At 46.1% G+C, this 20077-nt stretch overlaps 1 protein-coding gene across 1 annotated transcript in view; it reads right to left on the bottom strand.

Annotated features, from left to right (window-relative positions):
- The window catches only part of zc3h3 (zinc finger CCCH-type containing 3), a gene marked incomplete at its 5' end in the record, with an annotated part of 242580 nt that overhangs the window by 42834 nt on the left and 179669 nt on the right, over positions 1–20077 (bottom strand). The window contains one exon of the mRNA XM_084308377.1: positions 5382–5451. Within this exon, the coding sequence (XP_084164503.1) occupies positions 5382–5451 (70 nt within the window). The remainder of the gene's footprint in view (positions 1–5381; positions 5452–20077) is intronic.

Here is a 20077-nt window from a genome sequence, read left to right as displayed (position 1 = left end):
TTTAGGGGCAAGTGTGCCCCTAGTGAAAAAGCTTAGCGTACAGCCCTGCTATTAGCCCTCCATGTTATCTATTAGTCCTCCATGTTATCTATTAGTCCTTGGTCCTCCATGTTATCTATTAGTCCTTGGTCCTCCATGTTATCTATTAGTCCTTGGTCCTCCATGTTATCTATTAGTCCTCATTGTTATCTATTAGTCATTGGTCTTCCATGTTATCTATTAGTCCTCCATGTTATCCATTAGTCCTCCATGTTATCTATTAGTCATTGGTCCTCCATGTTATCTATTAGTCCTTGGTCCTCCATGTTATCTATTAGTCCTTGGTACTCCATGTTATCCATTAGTCTTCCTTGTTATCTATTAGTCATTGGTCTTCCATGTTATCTATTAGTCCTCCATGTTATCTATTAGTCATCCATGTTATCTATTAGCCCTCCATGTTATCTATTAGTCATCCATGTTATCTATTAGTCCTCCATGTTATCTATTAGTCCTTGGTCCTCCATGTTATCTATTAGTCCTTGGTCCTCCATGTTATCTATTAGTCCTTGGTCCTCCATGTTATCTATTAGTCCTTGGTCCTCCATGTTATCTATTAGCCCTCCATGTTATCTATTAGCCCTCCATGTTATCTATTAGTCCTTGGTCCTCCATGTTATCTATTAGTCCTCCATGTTATCTATTAGTCCTCCATGTTATCTATTAGTCATTGGTCCTCCATGTTATCTATTAGCCCTCCATGTTATCTATTAGTCCTTGGTCCTCCATGTTATCTATTAGCCCTCCATGTTATCTATTAGCCCTCCATGTTATCTATTAGTCCTTGGTCCTCCATGTTATCTATTAGTCCTCCATGTTATATATTAGCCCTCCATGTTATCTATTAGCCCTCCATGTTATCTATTAGTCCTCCATGTTATCTATTAGCCCTCCATGTTATCTATTAGCCCTCCATGTTATCTATTAGTCCTTGGTCCTCCATGTTATCCATTAGTCCTTGGTCCTCCATGTTATCTATTAGTCCTCCATGTTATCTATTAGCCCTCCATGTTATCTATTAGTCCTCCATGTTATCTATTAGTCCTCCATGCTATCTATTAGTCCTCCATGTTATTTATTAGTCCTTGGTCCTCCATGTTATCTATTAGTCCTTGGTCCTCCATGTTATCTATTAGCCCTCCATGTCATCTATTAGTCCTTGGTCCTCCATGTTATCTATTAGTCCTTGGTCCTCCATGTTATCTATTAGCCCTCCATGTTATCTATTAGCCCTCCATGTTATCTATTAGTCCTTGGTCCTCCATGTTATCTATTAGTCCTTGGTCCTCCATGTTATCTATTAGCCCGCCATGTTATCTATTAGTCCTCCATGTTATCCATTAGTCCTTGGTCCTCCATGTTATCTATTAGTCCTTGGTCCTCCATGTTATCTATTAGTCATCCATGTTATCTATTAGTCCTCCATGTTATCTATTAGTCCTCCATGTTATCCATTAGTCCTTGGTCCTCCATGTTATCTATTAGTCCTTGGTCCTCCATGTTATCTATTAGTCCTTGGTCCTCAATGTTATCTATTAGCCCTCCATGTTATCTATTAGTCCTTGGTCCTCCATGTTATCTATTAGCCCTCCATGTTATCTATTAGCCCTCCATGTTATCTATTAGTCCTTGGTCATCCATGTTATCTATTAGTCCTTGGTCCTCCATGTTATCTATTAGCCCTCCATGTTATCTATTAGTCCTCCATGTTATCCATTAGTCCTTGGTCCTCCATGTTATCTATTAGTCCTTGGTCCTCCATGTTATCTATTAGTCCTCCATGTTATCTATTAGTCCTCCATGTTATCCATTAGTCCTTGGTCCTCCATGTTATCTATTAGTCCTTGGTCCTCCATGTTATCTATTAGTCCTTGGTCCTCCATGTTATCTATTAGCCATCCATGTTATCTATTAGTCCTTGGTCCTCCATGTTATCTATTAGTCCTTGGTCCTCCATGTTATCTATTAGTCCTCCATGTTATCCATTAGTCCTTGGTCCTCCATGTTATCTATTAGCCCTTGGTCCTCCATGTTATCTATTAGTCCTTGGTCATCAAGACCCAAACGTTAGTTAAAATTTAAAAGTATTTCTCATCCAACATGGTCCTCCAGGTGTAGCCACGAGAACCTGTTTGCAAAATATTGTCAATAAAACCTGATGAAAAGCATGGTTTGTGACTTATAATACATTTTTACCGGTGATCTATTCTAGCCTTTGTGAATGCCGGAAAACGGAGACTATTCAGTTATTCATTCAGACCACCCACCAACTAACCAAACATGAAAAAGTGAACTTGTGTACATCCATAATAATTAAGTGTGTTCTAACATCTTTTAAGGCTGTGAATTAAGAGTATTCAATTTAAAGAACCAGTACAATGATGTTAATTCAGTCAGAAAACCAGGCGGAACGGTCTGTTGCACATGCACGTGTGTGTGTCCACATAATGTCGCCAACTAAAAGATGAAACGTTGCACATAGGCTGACAGCAGGCCAGGGATGTGACTCCCGCAATATTCTTTAAAATCAAGTATTTTATTATTATTTATTATTAATTATTAATTATTATTAATGATTAATTATTAATTGTTAATTATTATTAATTATTAATTATTATTATTATTATTATTATTATTATTATTATTATTATTATTATTATTATTATTATTATTATTATTATTATTATCTGTATTATTATTTATATGCTTCCTAACATGCTTCCTAACTTGCTTCCTATAATCCTTCCTATGCTTCCTATCACCATTCCTATGTGCCGCCTGGTGGAGATTTGCACTCGACCGAGCGCACCTTTCTAGCTCTAAGTGTTTTAGTGCAGCCTCACGGACCACGGCCAACTCTCTCAGTACGTCGCGGGCCGCGGGCCACTATTCACTGAAAGGAGATATCAAGTAAGTATAATAACACGTGAAGCTTTCAAAACTATAAACAAATTCATGGGGACCAGTGTGAGGGGTTGCTATGGGAGATCAACATTGGCTAACCTGCGCTAGCGGGCATTAAATAAATTGTCGCCATTGCTGTGGATGTTTTTTTGAACCACTAAAATGAACTAAATTGTACCAAACTAGCTTGATTACTTGTTTGTGGGCTAGCGAGCTGATATCCAATGGGCCAATCAGGGTAATTGGAGTAGATCTCTTCAGAGGAAATCGATTGATTCCGTTGATATCCAGGGGGATGGTGATCAAAGGGCTTTAGTCATCATTTTCAGGCAATTTTACATCAGCAAAAAAAGGCAACGAGATCTGCAACAATTTTCACTGTGCTGAACACAGACGTTCCATGTGTTCAGGCTCTGGATAGCTGGGTGGTTGCTGCTTAAAGGGGAACTATCTTATAAATGGCCTTTTTGAGTGTTTAGCATTGTTTCCTAGCTATGTGAACTTATATTAATATGATCTAAGTCTCAAAATTCTCATATTGGCGCATTCTTCCAATTCTTCTCTCACAATATTCACCCTCACTGAACTGAGTCATTTGAAAATGTGCCTATATGTGATGTCAGAGAGACACCGCTGCATGTTAATGTTCAGGCGACGACGCCGCTGCGCAGTGGTTTAGGAGCCCAGGCTCAAAACAGCTCGAGATCTTGAGGTAGAAAAAATGCTGTTTTTGAGGACTTGATTAGAAATACAAAACAATGAATAAAAAAAATATATATATTACAGAGGTGTTCCATAGACTCACAGGAATTGTGTAAAAGTGCCCAAATAGTGAAAGAAATAGTAAAATAGTTCCCCTTTAAAGGAACACACCAACTTTTGGGGAAATTAGCTTATTTGCCATCTACCCTGGAGTTAGACACGCAGATACATACCCTTTTGTTATCTGTGCATGCATTAGGCTTAGGGAACAGCCGCACTGTTAGCCTAGCTTAGCGTCATTCACTGGAAGTAGGTGTGCCAGTGTAGCCTAGTTTCCAACAGTCACGAATTACACTCCAAATACAACTCCAAAACGTTCCAGTAAACATGTTGTGACCTGTGTATTTACCAGGTGAAAAAAAAGAAGAAAAGAAAATTAGACATTTCCGTTTTCTAAGCAGATACATAAATCTGAACAATTTTTTGCCGAACCACTGCTGCCTGGGCACAGCGATTTCATCACCTCAAAAGGCCTGTTTTTCAGAAAACAACAGACTCCAAACTACGCGTCTCGTGTTTTTGAAGAGGCGCTTTCTCAGGCTTTTTCTCAGTTGAAAAGGTTTAAACTTTAGCCGCATGGTCACCTTCTTCTTGGCGATGGAACCAATCAACCGAGGTGAGGGATTACAGATCTGAGATATCTGGAGCGAAATCAACGGCAAAACAAAGCAATCAATAATGGAGGAGCTAATTTTGGCAGTTTCCAACAAACCTTGTTTGTACGACCAGGTCTTAACCACGACCGAGATATGAACTGCAACGTCTGGAGGGCTGCGAGTAGTAGTTTATGTAATGTTAGCTGAAGTTAGGCTGGTAAAGATATGCGAGTCCTAAAGTGTGTAAATGGAAGTACAGGAAGTACAGGCTACAGGCTTTCCGGTTTTGACAAAACAAATATAGAAACGTGTGAAGTGCACAATATTTCCTCGTTTAAGCCACTGCAACGGCTTTGCCTGAAGAATTTACTACATGACCGGGACGTTCTAGCTTGTTTGCCGACAGGATTCGTGAAAAGTTTGGTCTGTTCGGAGGCAGCTTCCAGGGGAAGTACATACACCGGAAATTCTACCCCATAGACACTTTCGGCAGTAGTTCTTTACCAGGCTTTATCTCACAGAGATAAAACTGGGAACGAGGTTAGCTGAAGTAGCCACGGTAATCAGTGGTATGGCTCCTTGCACCCTGTGCACTTTCTCTACGCACACCGCCGCGCCTCGTGTTTGAGCGCAAGAAAAAGGCGCCCGATGTGATCACAGCTTAACACGGGCCTAATAACGTGTGAATCTAGACCATGTGCGAAGCGGCGTCCCACTTTAGAGTCTGTGAGAAAACGCCCCGTCCTTCAACCCTCAAACCCCTCCACCTCTTACCCAGTATCAGCCCAACCATTTAGAGAAATCCTCTAACCCCCCGAATTAGGTCACAACTCCGTGCCCCGCGCAAAGAAACGGGAGCGGCGCCAAGAACATGAACACGACGCTGGATCACCGTATCCAACAGTGTGTCATAGTACACTTTCATACCCCATCCCGGCCCCTATATATATACACACATTTAGAATGCGTCATGAGCACATGTGCATGAGTGTATGCACGTGCGAGTGTGCATGTGTGTGTGTGTGTGTGTGCGTGCGAGAGTGTGCATGTGTGTGCACGCACGTGCGTTCTCAGTCTTACCTTCTCCTTGGCCACCTTGTGGGAGAATGGGCAAGTGCCGTCCGTCTGTTTACAAGTGCCCCTCAGGAACCTGCAGGAATAACATGGGAAGAATCCTCAGGAAAGAAACTCGCCAGCAGGGGTGTAAAGTACTTGAGTAATTGTACTTTGTTACAATACTTAAGTACTGTTTTGGGGGATTTGTACTTTACATAGTATTATTAGATAGTATTATTAGGTTTGTATACTTGTACTTTTACTCAATTACATTTCAGAGAAACTTAAATGTACTCCTTACATTTAAAATGCAGACCTACAAAGTACAAATCTCGCAGGTCCCAACCATTTTAATTAGTATATTTGTTTCTCTGGCCGAACTAACATTAACGTTATTAATCCTGTGGCCGCACTTGATTTAAAAAGAACCAATCAAATCCCCATCAATGGAAAATGTACCCATGCTGATTGGTCCTTGTGCAGGACTAGAAAGCTGGGATATTTGATTAAACACCTGCTATCAGAAGTCAGAAAAAATTGTTTTTACTTTTACTTTTTAGTACATTTAAAAGTAGAAACTTTTTAACTTTTACTCAAGTGTGTTTTCACCCAGATACTCTGACTTTTACTTGAGTACGATTTTGAGACGGTACCCATACTTTCACTTAAGTATCATTTCTGGGTACTTTTTACACCACTGCCAATTAGATTAGATTGAAGTGTGTTGCAGTGTGTTGGGTTCAATTCACTTCATTCAAAAGGGGGCATTTTGTTCACATTCAAATACTGAAAACTGGATGAAAAAAGGTACTGTATTATCGCCAATGTAAATGAGAATGAATGTTCCATCATCAACAGGGAGTACACAACAATTTCCATCATCATCAACAAGTACACAGCAATTCATTTAAAAAAAAATTTACTCGATCAAATTGAACGTGAATTGATCCCAAACCCTGGTGTATGCAGATGATGTGTCAACATCAACCTGTTTCTAAAATGTAATTTGTATAAATGATGCAGAACACAAAAGTGTAACCATAGCCCCTCTGGCTCCGTTCAGATCTGGCATTAAGATCCGATCACAAGTGTCCGGCTCTAAGTACTTCTGTTCACACCTGGCGTTAGAATGTGTCTCCACATGCGTCTTGAGTGGCCACTTGTGATCGGATCTCGCTTCCCTGCTCAATATGCAAATAAACACGTAGGCTGCCAAAGACGCATGCGAATTAGAGAATATAATAGAGCGCAGGCAGTGATTCCATTACAGTTTACAATGCTACTGTAAAGTCCCTTTCATTTGGAGTCTCTCTCTCTCCCTCCCTCTCTCTCCCTCCCTCCCTCTCTCGTCTGTAGTGGTTATTCTCCTATTGTGGATATTAGCCTACATCTCTGTTTTCCAGATGACCTGAAAGGTAGGTAGATATGGGAAACTGGATGCAGATCAAACCACTCTCCAGACGACACCAGATACGTGGGAATGATCAAACCTTAGTAGAAGGATGGCCAGCGAATGTCTCTCTCCAGCGATGACAGCTGTCTATAAAAGCCGATAGGCCTAATAAAATCTCATGAAATCACATGGCGTCTTCCTTACGTATTCATTCCATATATATAAGGATTAATATTTCTCCCCAAAATTACAATATTTTTAAATATATTTTCTGTCCTGGGAATAGAAGCACACTATCCTGCAAATGCACTTGCTTTTAAGACATAGCTTCAGCTACCAGTCAAATAATTCAGTAAGCATCTGCAGGACTAAAGGAACATTTTAATAAAGAATATGCATAAACCTAATCGTTTGGCTGCCATAATAAAAACTATATGACTATTTTAAACATAATTATTTTTAAGTGGCAGCCATAATATAGCCTACAGTATATATGGGTGTTTTGAAAAATTCAGACATCATGGATAAAGCCAGCTTGTGCAATTTGAGAACTAACTGGAGATGAGAAAAAGGAGGAAGAAAGGAAGAGCAAACTAACCTTACTGTCATGCACTTGTCCTGATAAACTAACCTACACTGTAGCACTCAACACTTTGATGAACATTGTTACTCAGCTGATAGAGTTGTGCCCTTCCTGATGACTTGTCATACAGAACTTGTAAGTTGCTTTGGATAAAAGCTAATTGACTAAATGTAAATGCAGATACTTTCACCTTTCAGCATAGAAGTATACGACTCCAGAAGACAATACTATCCGTGTATCATTCCATCATTTCATATCCGATTTAGAATCCAAAATCAGAAAACCAATAATAGGCAGTTTTTCCATTGATTTGATTTAGTTCTGAAGTTAAAAATAGAACGTGAGAAAATGTGATATTTATTTGTCTTCGATTTTGTCATTTAACATCAGCAAATGTCAAACTGAACACACTTTTATTGTCGGTTATGTTTGACCTGGAATAAATAAAAATAGATAAATGACCTTGTATATTGAACTGATCACAGCCCTTTCCAGTTCTGTATCCGACACGCACCCAAATAATTATTGAGCAAAAGCTGACTTATTTAACAAATAGTCTCGTTCTGGACACGTGCCTGCACACTGGAGAGGAACTTAACTCTGTAAGCTTGGCTATTTTTTCACCTGTCATGATGACGTTGATATTGCATATTGTGTTCTATCATAGCCTGCGCCCTGATACATGATAAGACCAGTGTTTGTGTTGTGTTGGTGTTGTGAGTTATTGATACATGATAAGACCAGTGTTTGTGTGGTGTTGGTGTTGTGAGTTATTGATACATGATGAGACCAGTGTTTGTGTTGTGTTGGTGTTGTGAGTTATTGATACATGATGATACCAGTGTTTGTGAAGTGTTGGTGTTGTGAGTTATTGATACATGATGAGACCAGTGTTAGTGTTGAGAGTTATTGATACATGATGAGACCAGTGTTTGTGTGGTGTTGGTGTTGTGAGTTATTGATACATGATGAGACCAGTGTTTGTGTGGTGTTGGTGTTGTGAGTTATTGATACATGATGAGACCAGTGTTTGTGTGGTGTTGTGAGTTATTGATACATGATGAGATGAGACCAGTGTTAGTGTTGGTGTTGTGAGTTATTGATACATGATGAGACCAGTGTTAGTGTTGGTGTTGTGAGTTATTGATACATGATGAGACCAGTGTTAGTGTTGGTGTTGTGAGTTATTGATACATGATGAGACCAGTGTTTGTGTTGGTGTTGTGAGTTATCGATCACTTTAAGCAACTCACATGTGGTCTGTTGTCTCCACTTGTGTCATGGTCTTACCAGTTTCAAACAATTCTTCAATAAGATTAGCATTTTGTTCTAGTGCGGCCATGGTGGCCTATTCATCACTGTGTCGGTAACGGGGGCGAACGCATAGCGGGACCGAGATCCACTTGGAAAAAGACCTTCCGTTAGTGACCTTCTCACAGGCGCACACAGGGAGAAAATTCCAACTAACTTTATGGTCACAAGAAATCGGAAAAAAATCAAGGACAACAAAAAATATATAATTTTCCTCATCGTTTCAGAACAAAATCAAAACATTGAAGACAGCTCGTCATTGGTTTTCACTTCTCAGATTTTTGAATTTGTTGAACTAACAGATCCTCATTTGTTTTCTGATTTAAGATTGTAAATCGGATATCAAATGATCGAATGATACACGGATACATGACACAGTTGTCTAGGTGGTCCTGCGATGTGGCCCAGGACGCATTTGCGTACACACACTGCTAACAGAATGTAGCCATATGCGGCCCAGACCAGTGTTGCAGTCGAGTCACTAAACCTCAAGTCCGAGTCGAGTCTCGAGTCCCCAGTGTTCGAGTCCGAGTCACCAACGCAGAGCCCGAGTCGAGTCCCCATTACCCTAGTCCGAGTCAGAGTCCAAGTCATCAAGGTTGAGTCCACTCCACTCTGGCAGTCAAAGAGCTGACATACAAATAAAAAAAGCTCTACATTAAACATAAATGACACAGCGGTCACCATTTCTAAGGGAGTTTATTTACTTTGTGACACAATAGCCAAACAAATACACTAGCCATCAATATCTTATGCCAAATTATTAGGGCCTATTATAATTTTTTTTTATGATAATAACTGTATTTATCAATTAACAAGTCTGAGTCCTCGTCTGCACCTTCCGAGTCCGAATGCAGTCAATGCGCGAGTCCAAGTCCGAGTCATCAGTGCTCATGTCCAAGTCGAGTCATGAGTCCTAAAAATCAGTCCTGGACTCGAGTACTACAACACAGGCCCAGACCACCTCCGAATGTGGCCTGAGTGATGGATCTCAATGTGTCCTTGATGCCTCTTTGGTGCATTCACACCTGTACTTAAAGGATAACTCCACTTTTTTTTTAAATTAGCTTATTTAACATCTTCCCTGGAGTTAGACAAGAAGATGCATACCTTTTTTGTCTCTGTGCGTGCATTTTAGCTTTGGGAATAGACGCTCCGTTAGCATAGCTTAGCTTCATCACTGGAAGTGAGGCAGGACAGTAGCCTTACAGTGCCTTACAGTGTATTGCAAGGTCTGACATTGACCAAACTTGATATGCATGACCTTGGTGGGCTCTAGGTCAACTCCTGAAAAGGGGGTCAATGTCAGACCTTGCAATCAAAAGTTAGGGGGCTAATAACCCTTGCCATAATTTCAGTGCGCCCATAACTTTTGATTGCAAGGTCTGACATTGACCCCCTTTTCAGGAGTTGACCTAGAGCCCACCAAGGTCATGCATATCAAGTTTGGTCAATGTCAGACCTTGCAATACACTGTAAGGCACTGTAAGGCTACTGTCCTGCCTCACTTCCAGTGATGAAGCTAAGCTATGCTAACGGAGCGTCTATTCCCAAAGCTAAAATGCACGCACAGAGACAAAAAAGGTATGCATCTTCTTGTCTAACTCCAGGGAAGATGTTAAATAAGCTAATTTAAAAAAAAAAGTGGAGTTATCCTTTAAGAGCCGGCCACTTGTGATCGGATCACCCAAGAGGCACACAGGCCTCCGAGACACACATACATGTACTGTAAATGTAAATGGACTGCATTTACAGTATATAGTGCTTTTTATCTAAAGTCCTTTTCAACATATGCCTCCCATTTGCTCCCATTCACTCACTCACACACACACTCAGACAATGGTGGCAACTATGCAAGGCATGGGGGGGGGGGGGCAGTTAGGGGTTCAGTGTGTTCCTCAAGGACACTTCGCTGCCGGGAGGAGCCGGGATCAAACCGGGAACCGGTCAGGTTACCAGACGACGGCTCTACCTCCTGGGGTTCAGGCTCAGCTGTTTATCTGCAAGTGGGTGGAGGTAGAACAGTTTCTTCCTCAGAGACGGTTCAAATGGGGACAGACATAGGCTAGACTCATACTTACACACCGCTAAGTTATTTGTCAGGAAAACAAAGAACATGATTCACTGAGTTCACCCACTTGTACTATTTATTGAGACTGACTCTTAACTCATTCAACGCCAGACCCGATGATAGTCGGGTTAACTCGCCGACCGTTCAGCGCCAATCACGAGTATAGTCAGGTTTTAATCGTTATTTCTTTTATTAGCGATATCCATTAATTTTCATCCATCCAGCCTGATGTTATCATTGGGAATTGGTCTGAGCCCGCAAAAGGGCAAATACTGCCGCCTTCCGGCTGGTATTGCACTCCATTAGGAATGGTGTAGTTTCAGGGCGGTTAGGTGGTCGAGCGGAGATTGCGTTCGTCACCAGCCCCGGAGCTGAGTTGGATTTGCCTGTTCGAATCCAGCTCACAGCTCCGGGGTTGTCACCAGCTTGGCTGGCCGTCTGCACTGATACGATTGGCTGTATCAGAGGGTGGGAGAAGCTGGCGGGGTGGGTCCGGGTCGTTGTAAACCGCGACTCCTACAGTTCGGTCGGGGCGCCTGCTAAGCGCGGATTGGACGTGAGGGGGATAGTGTGGTCCTCCCACACGCTACGCCCTCTCAGTGAGAATCCGCGCTGCCAGGTGAAAAGAAGCGGTGATTGGCTGGACGTGTGTCGGAGGAAGCACGTGGTAGCCTCCACTCTCCCATATGATCTGACTGTAGGGGGTAAAGCGCAGCGACCAGGAAGGGACTGGGAATTGGCATACGACTAACATTGGGATGGGGAGAAAATCGGAGGAAAATGGAGGGGGAAAAAGACCAATAAAAAAAAAAAAGGAATGGTGTAGTTTCTTTTCTGGGACGATCCGAGCCGTGCGGGCGGGGTTTAGGTGCTCAGGCGAGGTAGGTCTATACAACGATGGCATGGAACAGTAACCCTGCCCGCCCGTCAGTGTATAACGCTCGGTAATGTGCGATGGACCTCCACAAGCAGTATTTGGAATGGCGATCAGATAATTGGATTCTTTCTTTTGCATTACATCAGATACCAGGTAAGAACACTATATATAAAAGCTTGCGTTTTCGGGGATGTCTTTCTACCCCGATCAAAGCTGTCTCTGTGTGTGTGTGTGTGGCTGTGTGCCATTGAGTGCAGGAGGGGACTGGGGAGCCCCGCGGTCCAGGGCTCTTTTCATTCTTGCACGAGGATGGATAATAATTGTTGTGAAGGGCCAGATTAAACCGAATATATATATTTATTTATATATATATATTTAATTGTATTTGTATATTCTCTAATATTCCCTGATATCCCTTGTATATTCCTTGTACAATATGCATTGAATATCCATTCTAGCCTACTGAACATCCCATAATAGTCTCCATTCTACTATTGGTCGAGACCTTGGTGCCAGGCTGCCATACCCCTCAGACCCAGTTCAAACGTACCGCTCCACATGTACGAACAAGTCCTAGTTCCGCGTAGGAATCTGGCTACCGCACCACTAATGGGACTATTTGTTCATAGTGCGTATATATACTGCGCTACTAAAGTAGGACTTCCTTTTCAGTCCAGTTTCTTACCCTCCAATAGAGTCACAGACGTAAAGCCTCCCCGCGACGCCACGTGTGGGAGTAAGGCCAAGTTCGCCTACCATCGGTATTGAGACATCGTGTATATTAATATTTGAATAGTCATATTTGGCACTATATCGTCGAGTTGGACGTAGTCTATTAAGCTAATAATAGTCTGTTAATATATAGTGCTTCGTGCGGTGAGAATACTACCGTAGTCAGTACCCATCGTTTCGGGCAGAGAACTGGCTGCTTACCCAGGGTGGTTGACCCCATGTGAAGCTGCACCCGAGGAGCCCCAGAGCCGACGAGCGAGTGGACCTGTATACCGGATTATTCTACCGACGACAGCCCGCCTTCCCAGGCACGGATTATGCTTTGTATACTTTGATTATTCCATGGATAAAGACCCCCGACACTGCCGTGTGTTGGAACCCCCCCCCCCTGGAGAGGACGCAAGGTGAGGAGACGCTCTGCAAGACGAGGTCGCTTCACGTCTCTCCCCCGTGGACCGGAGAGAGCCGGCCCACAAAGAGTCCACCTGCTTTCATCTGTGGTCCAAGGATCGCCGGCGCATTGAACGGCACTACAGTGGGTTCACCTGGGATACCCTTGGCCGGACGAGGCAGCCGGATTCTACCCCCCCCCCCCCTCCTACTCCTGTCGGCTTACAAGCGACCGGATTAACCCCCCCTTAGTGTATCTAGTATATAATCATTGCTGTTATTCCTTAACTATTCCAGGTCGTATATTTACCACCTGCGCCATCAGAGATTGGACATTCTCTATTGATATACCGACGAATACTCTTTGCCATAAAAGTGCATACTATTTCAATTCATAAATGTAATTAAGTGATTAAGTGCTTGCTCTACACACCATTGCTGTGTAGTAATAAACGCATACTTCGACTTCGTACATTTGTGTTGGATCCGTTTCATCTACGTGAGAGTGTTTATGATAATATATTTATGCCGTGTACTGGGTGGCCGAATATTAAGTACAAAGGTAGTGGTAGTAAGTATCATATCTAGTAATACAGTCAGGGAATTGTACCCCTCAGTTACAATTGGTCCTTCGAGCCGGATGGTAATCAGTGTAATATTAATATAGTGTTATTAATATTGAAATGGCCTATGATGAACACTCCACGAAACGATCCTCCTAACCAACGCCCGCAGCGCGAACGACGGCTCCCTCAGTACTTAGAGGCTTACGCTGTCAGTCAACAACCTAGTCTTCTACTAACAGTAAACGCGGTAAAACTAGAAAGTAAAAGTATGTCTAACCCCAACGCCCAGACTACCCCGACCATAGAGGCCCCTACGGGCTCTAATGTAACTGACCAAGTTCACGGTGGGGACCAGTGGGAACCAGACATGACTTCACACCCCGCCAGTACTGAAGAAGTAGTCCCCGATGAGTCCCGGGAGGAATACAACGCTACCGAGAGAGAACTCGGCACGGAAGAAGACGGGGAGAGCACCGTGGAGATAGAGCTCCAAGGCTCCGCAAGGAGTACCCCGAGGGAAGGCTCCCCTATACAACCGCCTTCTCCCAGCGAGGCAGAGAGGACCCTACAGCAGGCCTTCCTCATCAGCCTGAACGCCGCTGCTGAACGCGACCGACTGCAGATCCAGCAGCGAAGCGAACACGAGCAGATACGTCTAGAAATAAGACGCATTCAGATGGAAGAGAATGTGGCCCGAGAACGAGCCGGTGCTCAACGGGACGCAGCGCGCGACAGACAGCAGTCGCAACTAATAGAACAGCTGATCAGACGGACAACACCCTCTCCCTCCGCCAGAGGCTCCAGGAACTCGTCTAGACACACCTCCAGGGCGGCATCCCCTAGCCGAGTAAACAACCCTGAACTTGACCAACAGACGAGGTCTATACCCCCCACGGACCACCTCCCCCCACCGGTCCAAGCGAGACCTAGCAACCGGGAAGGAGCAGCATATCCTGTGGAGAGGCTAAACCAGAGACTACAAGCACTGGATGACCTAACTGAAGACGAAGAGGAAGAGGAGGAGAACCACGCCCGAAGACAGCACAGTACTCTACCGGACCAGGAGGTCCGGTACAGCCCAGGCTATACTCCCGCGGAGCTGCGCTACAGACCCCCGACTCTATACACGGGTGAGCACGACGCACGACCCGCACCGAGGAACAGCACCTGGACAAGCGGGCCATGGTACACTGCCGGTACCAGCCCATACCAAGGAGCGGGAGGAGACTCGCCTAGGAGGCCTCTCCCCCAACGCTCGCCGATGTATCCACAGTCAGCGTCATACATTGGCACGCCTATGGTACCCGACTTCACCCAAGAGAACCGGGCCCAGTATACAGAACTCCGCAAGTGTCTGGAGACCATGTTGGTGGATGTATTGGATGAACGCCACAAATACGCCATCCTACTGAAGCACTTAAAGGTACCCCGCGCACATAATATAGCGCTCGCCTACGCGACTTCCACCACCCCATACACAGCAGCGCTGGTAGCATTGGACCAGAGGTATGGGCGCATATGGGATTACGTGATCCAGGAGATCCGACACATCGACCGCTTACCCCCAGCAATAGACAATCGAGCACTGGACGACCTGTCCATCAGAGTGCAGTCCCTGGTAGGGATGTTGGGAGCGCAAAGAGAGAAGGGGAGGCATGAACTTTACGCCAACTCAAATGTGGAAAGGATTCTGGAGAAGCTGCCGCCCGCTCGTCAGGAGCGCTTTAGGCGGCAGAGGGACCACAGAGACCCGAATGGCCCCGAACCGAACCTCCTCGATCTAGCAGACTTCCTGGCGAGAGAAGTCAGCAGCCTACGGCTAGATACATTCGGACGGAGCACCCCTGGCTCCAGAGAAGGAACCAGACGACTAAATGATGGAAGAAGATCGGTGACTGTGATGCACCAATCGGAGTCAGTACCGAGCAGCAGGAGCCACAGTACCCCCTCCAGAACGGAGAAGTGGAAGATAGTGTGCCCCTACTGTGAGAAAGAACACTGGCTAGCGCAATGTGACTCCTTCCCCAAGCTGAACGCGGAGGAAGCAGGTCAATGGATAAAGTCCAACAAGCGCTGTTTTCGCTGTGCGCGCTCACACATGGCAGCCGAATGCCGCTTAAAGAAAAGGTGCACCAAGTGCGATGGAGCCCATCTGGACATACTTCACGACAGTACCAGACGGCGCCCTTCACCTGCACCGTCCAGCCGCAAAGCGAGCGTCATGTACATCGATCCCGCCAGCAGCAGTGGAGCCCGAGTACTCCTAAAAGTAGTGCGTGTGACACTAAGCTACCAGAATAAAGTCCTGGACACTTACGCCGTCCTCGATGACGGGTCAGAGAAGACCCTGCTGCTCGCCTCCGCTGCGGCCCAGCTAGGGCTGCGGGGAAGCGAAACCCAAATGACAATTCGGACAATAAGACGAGATTTGAAGACGATAAAGGGCGAGAATGTCTCATTCTCTATCGCAGCAAGCGGCCAGCCTGAGCGACGGTACTAGATTACAGACGCTTTCACCAGCCAAGAAATAGGACTGTCGCGGTACACATACCCCGTCGCCAAGCTGATGGAGAAATATGCACATCTGCGCAAGTTACCGATCCCGCTCATAGACAATGCTATGCCGACCCTGTTGATAGGCTCCGACCATGCAGACCTCATTGTCCCGATAGACCGGGTTCATACCGGACCCCGAGGCTGTCCTGCAGCAGTCGAGACCCGTTTGGGATGGACTCTCCAAGGCCCGCTCGCCAAATCTCTCAACCGAAGTACAGCCACTAGATGTCTCCACTCCCGAGTAACAGAGGGAGAAACCGCACTCCTGCAACACGTAGAGCGGCTATGGACCTTGGAACAAATGCCCTTTAAGAACGGAAAGAAAGACATTCGCTCTAAAGATGACATTTACGCCATTCACCTCCTCGAGACAGGGACCAAGAGAGTCCCGGTCAACGGCGTGTTGAGATACGCCACGCCACTCCTGCGGCGAGAAGGAATGCCTACTTTCCACGCCAAGACAGATGCCACAGAACGGTACCTGCTGAACACGGAGCGGCGCTTAGCCAAGAACCCCGCCCAAGAGAGTGTATACCGCGCTGAGATTGAGAAGCTCATCACAGCGGGACACGTCACAAAGATGGACATTAAAGAGGCTGACCAGACCACTGAATCGTGGTACGTGCCCCACCACAAGGTCCATCACAACGGTAAAGACCGCATAGTATTTAACTGCAGCTACCAGATCGGATCCCAAAATCTGAATAAAGAGTTACTGCCCGGTCCCACACTCGGCCCCTCCCTACTCGGCGTTCTACTCCGCTTCTGCCAGGAAAAGGTGGCCATCAGCGGGGACATTAAAGGAATGTTCCTGCAGGTGAGATTAGTAGAGGCGGACAAGCCCCTGTTACGGTTCCTATGGAGAGAGAAGCCAGGAGATGAGCACCCAGCCATCTACCAATGGGAAGTCCTCCCCTTCGGAACGACGTGCACCCCCTGCTGTGCTACATTTGCACTACAGAAACATGTAGCAGAGGACCCAGCAGCGGACGAAGAGGTCCGACACAGCGTAAAGAACAGCTTCTACGTAGACAACTGTCTACAAAGCCTTTCAACCCAGGAAGAAGCCGAGGCTCTCCTGATTAAACTCCGCGCCTCATTGATCAAAGGCGGCTTTGATCTCAGGCAGTGGGCCAGCAGCGATCCGCAAGTACTGCGCAGCCTCTCCTCCGAGGACAAGGCAGCCAGCAGCGAGACCTGGATGGCTACAATCCCGGGAGAAGCCCAGGAGATGACCCTGGGATTGGTGTGGCGATTCAAAACAGATTCGCTTCACTACAGACACAAGCCCCTGACTACGGAGCAGGGAAGGCCGGCGGCGGCGCCGACCACCAGACGGAGTGTGTACGCAACACTCGCCCGACAATATGACCCGCTAGGATGTATTCTACCGTACACCACCAGGGCAAAAATGATTGTACGAGCATTGTGGGACAAGGACCAGGGCTGGGACGACCCCATTCCCGCACACCTTGAATCCACCTGGAGAGAGTGGGAGATGGAGCTCCACTCACTCCCAGGCGTTAATATGCGCCGAAGCTACTTCCCACCCACGGTGAGGCCAGAGACATGTAAAATGGACTTACACGTCTTCAGTGACGCCTCAGAGGTCGCATACGGATCAGTAGCCTACTTGCGGGCCCAAGACCAGGGGGGAGAGATCTACACAGCATTTGTCCTCGCCCGCTCGAGAATAGCCCCACGCAAGCAACAATCTATCCCACGTCTAGAGCTCTGCGCAGCCCTAGCCGGAGCGCACCTAGCCACGCTCATCCAACGTGAGCTCACCATGCCGGTGTCTAGAACAATCCTGTGGTCAGATTCCACGACGGTACTCGCCTGGATCAAATCGGACTCATGCAAGTACAAAGTCTTCGTGGGAGTCAGAGTCACCGACATTCAAGACTTAACCGAAGAGTTAACCGGAGAAACAGAGTGGCGCTACGTTGATACAAAACAGAACCCAGCTGACGTCATCACCCGGGGGATGCCCCTGGATGACCTCACCCGTCGCAATGTCTACAGTGACGGCCCCGCATTCCTAAGACTCCCGGAAGGACAGTGGCCCATGCCTATCCCGAGGGAAGCAAGTCCAGAGGAGGTGGAAAATAAGAAGTCTGTTCTGTGGATTGAGCACCGTAGCCTCCACCGACCCTAACATAGACGATTGCACGTCCATAGAGAGTGCACAACAAAGAACATTCCTGCGGTACCACCCGGAGTGCAAGTCCCCCGCTGATATGTCAGCAGCTAACTACGAGGAAGCAGAATTGCTTCTACTGCAGCGAGCCCAGAGAGACTCGTTCCCCGATGAATTGGCCTGTCTACAGGGAGGAAAGCCTGTCCCATCCGACAGCAGATTAATTCATCTGGCCCCCGAGAGCGACGCTCATACCCTCATCAGAGTGGGTGGTCGCCTACGCAGAGCCCCCAATCTACCGGATGACATTAAATACCCGATCGTATTGAACAGCCGACACAAGGTCACAGAGCTGATTATAAAGAAATACGATGAGGATGTACATCACGCAGGAGCAGAAAGAGTCTTCGCGGAAATCAGACGTCGTTACTGGATCCTACAAGGAAGAGAGGCGGTACGACGCTTCCAGCGAACATGTCTAGACTGCCGCAAGTGGCGCGCGCAGCCCAGCATACCAAGGATGGCTGACCTTCCTCCATGTCGCCTCCGAATCGGTGACAAGCCATTCCACTCAACGGGTATGGACTGCTTTGGCCCGCTGCACATAAAGAAAGGAAGAGGAACCGAGAAGCGGTGGGGTATTGTATTCAAATGCATGACCACCAGAGCGATACACATCAAGCTTCTCCCGACCATGAGCACAGACTCATTCCTTATGGCCTTCCGAAGATTCACATCACGGAAAGGAAGACCGTCTACCCTATTGTCCGATCATGGGACAAACTTCAAAGGCGGCGAAAGAGAGCTGAGAGAGAGCTTCCAAGCTATGGGCCCAGAACTTAAGACCCACCTCGCTCCAGCACAGGTTGATTTCCAATTCAACCCCCCAAACGCACCCCACTTCGGTGGCACTTGGGAACGAGAAGTGCGCTCCATAAAGACAGCCCTGTACGCAGTACTTGGGGCCCAGACTGTGGCGGAAGAAGTCCTAATGACAGTCCTCACGGAGATTGAGGGAGTACTTAACTCGAAGCCCCTCGGATATGTCTCCAGTGATGTGGCGGATATCGACCCAGTTACCCCCAACACACTCCTGATGGGGCGGCTAGATCCTGCATTACCCCAGACAATGTACCGGCCTGAAGAAGCGAACGGCCGACGAATGTGGAGGTACAGCCAAGTATTAGCCGACAAGTTTTGGAACAGTTTCCTACTGCACTACCTACCGTCTCTACAGACCCGCCAGAAGTGGGTAAAGGAGAGAGACAATTTGACAGAAGGAACAGTCGTCATGATTATTGATCAATCACTGCCCAGAGCTATGTGGCCGGCCGGCCGCGTAAGCAAAGTGATCACCGGTGCCGACGGCAAGGTCCGAGCAGCTGAAGTGCTCGTCCAGGGTCGCACTTACACCCGTCCCGTGGCGAGGCTCATAGAACTGCCTCGACTCCCAGACACAATCGATGATGACCATGACCCTACAACCCTATGACTTTGTGAAGTTGACTGACCCCTACAGCAAACCCTTATGTGTAAATAGACAACGCGATTAATCTGTCTCTGTTTAACTGATTAGGTCTGGGACCTATTCAGGGGGTGGCTGTTGTGAAGGGCCAGATTAAACCGAATATATATATTTATTTATATATATTTAATTGTATTTGTATATTCTCTAATATTCCCTGATATCCCTTGTATATTCCTTGTACAATATGCATTGAATATCCATTCTAGCCTACTGAACATCCCATAATAGTCTCCATTCTACTATTGGTCGAGACCTTGGTGCCAGGCTGCCATACCCCTCAGACCCAGTTCAAACGTACCGCTCCACATGTACGAACAAGTCCTAGTTCCGCGTAGGAATCTGGCTACCGCACCACTAATGGGACTATTTGTTCATAGTGCGTATATATACTGCGCTACTAAAGTAGGACTTCCTTTTCAGTCCAGTTTCTTACCCTCCAATAGAGTCACAGACGTAAAGCCTCCCCGCGACGCCACGTGTGGGAGTAAGGCCAAGTTCGCCTACCATCGGTATTGAGACATCGTGTATATTAATATTTGAATAGTCATATTTGGCACTATATCGTCGAGTTGG

Source organism: Notolepis coatsorum, assembly GCF_963971535.1.
Source record: "Notolepis coatsorum genome assembly, chromosome: 2".
NCBI classification, from domain to species: Eukaryota; Metazoa; Chordata; class Actinopteri; order Aulopiformes; family Paralepididae; genus Notolepis; species Notolepis coatsorum.
The sequence above is the reverse complement of the archived record's forward strand: the minus strand, read 5'-3'. Positions and strand labels throughout refer to the sequence as shown.